Source organism: Salvelinus fontinalis, unplaced genomic scaffold (genome assembly GCF_029448725.1).
Source record: "Salvelinus fontinalis isolate EN_2023a unplaced genomic scaffold, ASM2944872v1 scaffold_0454, whole genome shotgun sequence".
In the NCBI taxonomy this organism is placed as follows: domain Eukaryota; kingdom Metazoa; phylum Chordata; class Actinopteri; order Salmoniformes; family Salmonidae; genus Salvelinus; species Salvelinus fontinalis.
In genome coordinates this window covers 4,060-6,138 of record NW_026600663.1, presented here as the reverse complement: position 1 = coordinate 6,138, position 2,079 = coordinate 4,060, and the positions used below count along the sequence as shown (strand labels likewise).

Here is a 2,079-nt window from a genome sequence, read left to right as displayed (position 1 = left end):
ATGACTGGCCAGGGGCGCAGCCATTGGTGGGCCCTGAAGGGCATACGCCCACCCATTGCGGAGCCAGGCCCAGCCAATCAGAATGAGGTTTTCCCCACAAAAGGGCTTCATTACAAAGAGAAATACAACTCGGGTGGCTGGTCTCAGACGATGTGGAGGTCCTGGGCTGGCGTCGTTATATGTGGTGTGTGGTTGTGAGGCCAGTTGGATGTACTGCCAAATTCTCTAAAATGACATTGAAGGCGGCTTCTGGTAGAGAATTTAACATTCAATTATCTGGTAACAGCTCCAGTGGATATTCCTGCAGTCAGCATGCCAATTGCACGCTCCCTCAACTTGAGACATCTGTGGCATTGTGTTGTGATAAAACTGCACATTTTAGAGTGGCCTTTTATTCTCCCCAGCACAAGGTGCACCTGTGTAATATTCATGCTGTTCAGTCAGCTTCTTGATATCCCACACCTGTCAGGAGGATGGATTTTCTTGGCAAAGAATAAATGTTCACCAACAGGGATGCTTTTTTTCAGCTCATGAAACATCCAACACTTTACATGTTGCAATTATATTTTTGTTTATTGTAGTTACTATCAGTTTTAGGAACATCTGTGAGCGTCTAAATAAGAAATTGGGCCATTTAAACAGCATATGTCGAACCCTATCGACGTAAAAACAAGTTTTAGACTTCCACACAAAATGACTTCTTTACTTATTTTATGTTTAAGGAAGTGTGTAGGTCGCATTCTGATTCATACAGCTATGAAAGTTATATATTTAGAACCATCTGCTCGATTGGAATCCAGCGACGTCTGTGTCTTCAGTGTCCTAGAACTGTTTAGTTTTTTGTGTTTTGACTTGTAATGTAAACATATCAGTAATTATCAGGAAACTCTACATTTGTTTTAAAGTCACACAAAGATTGTTAAAACTGGCCTCGGGTTATTGAGAGATCTGAATAAGATTTACCCTCGTAGCAAGGCCGTTTTATCATGTGGAGATTTCATTCGGGTCTCTATTTTAAAAACACACTGTCTTTGGCAAGGAGAAAGACCAGACTCTGAGGAACCAGAGCCAGGGACGTCCAAACCAGCAAGACAACACCAGTGCTCCCACTGTGGAAAGTGTTGTAACCGGTTATGGGACCTTAAACAACATGAGAGAATACACACAGGGGAGAAGCCTTACCACTGCTCCCAGTGTGGAAAGAGTTTTAACTGGTTAGGTGACCTGTATCGACATGGGAGAATACACACAGGGGAGAAGCATTACCATTGCTCCCAGTGTGGAAAGTGTTTCAACCAGTCAGGGTATCTGAAACGGCATGAGATAATACACACAGGGGAGAAGCCTTACCACTGCTCCCAGTGTGGCAAGTGTTTTAACCAGTTAGGGAACTTGAAACAACATGAGAGAATGCACACAGTTGAGAAGCCTTACCACTGCTCACAGTGTGGAAAGTGTTTCAACCGGTCAGGACATCTGAAAAAACATGAGAGAATACACACAGGGGAGAAGCCTTATCACTGTTCGCAGTGTGGAAGGAGTTTTAATCTGAAAGGACACCTGAAAGCTCATCAGATAATTCACACAGGGGAGAAGCCTTACCACTGCTCCCAGTGTGGAAAGTGTTTCAGCCGGTCAGGTGATCTGAAGAAACATGAGAGAATACACACAGGGGAGAAGCCTTAACACTGCTCCCAATGTGGAAGGAGTTTTAACCAGAAAGCAACCTCAACCAACATGAGATAATACACAAAAATTACAGAACTCTACATGCTTTGTAAGTAGGAAAACCTGCAAAATCGGTAGTGTGTCAAATACTTGTTTCCCCCACTGTATATACAGTACCAGTCAAAAGTTTGGACACACCTACTCATTCCAGAGATTTTCATTATTTTTACTATTTTCTGCATTGTAGAATAATAGTGAAGACATCAAAACTATGAAATAACATATATGGAATCATGTAGTAACCAAAAAAGTGTTAAACTAATCTAAATCTGTTTTATGTTTGAGATTCTTCAAAGTAGCCACCCTTTGCCTTGATGACAGCTTTGCACACTCTTGGCAATGTAGAAAAAA

General features: G+C 42.1%; 1 protein-coding gene across 1 annotated transcript; it reads left to right on the top strand.

The window, feature by feature from the left end:
• On the top strand, positions 1 to 1,686 carry LOC129846095 (zinc finger protein 714-like). The gene is made up of 2 exons (XM_055914087.1): positions 1 to 26; positions 972 to 1,686. Exons 1-2 carry the CDS (start codon positions 1 to 3, stop codon positions 1,684 to 1,686), a joined length of 741 nt encoding a protein of 246 aa, XP_055770062.1.
• The last annotated feature ends 393 nt before the right edge of the window (positions 1,687 to 2,079 follow it).

Excerpts from the sequence above, each read along its gene's own strand:
- LOC129846095 (XM_055914087.1), top strand. The coding sequence starts at position 1 with ATGACTGGCCAGGGGCGCAGCCATTG. Across the intron at positions 27-971 it reads GGCCAGGGGCGCAGCCATTG|CAAGGCCGTTTTATCATGTG; the intron begins GTGGGCCCTGAA and ends TTACCCTCGTAG.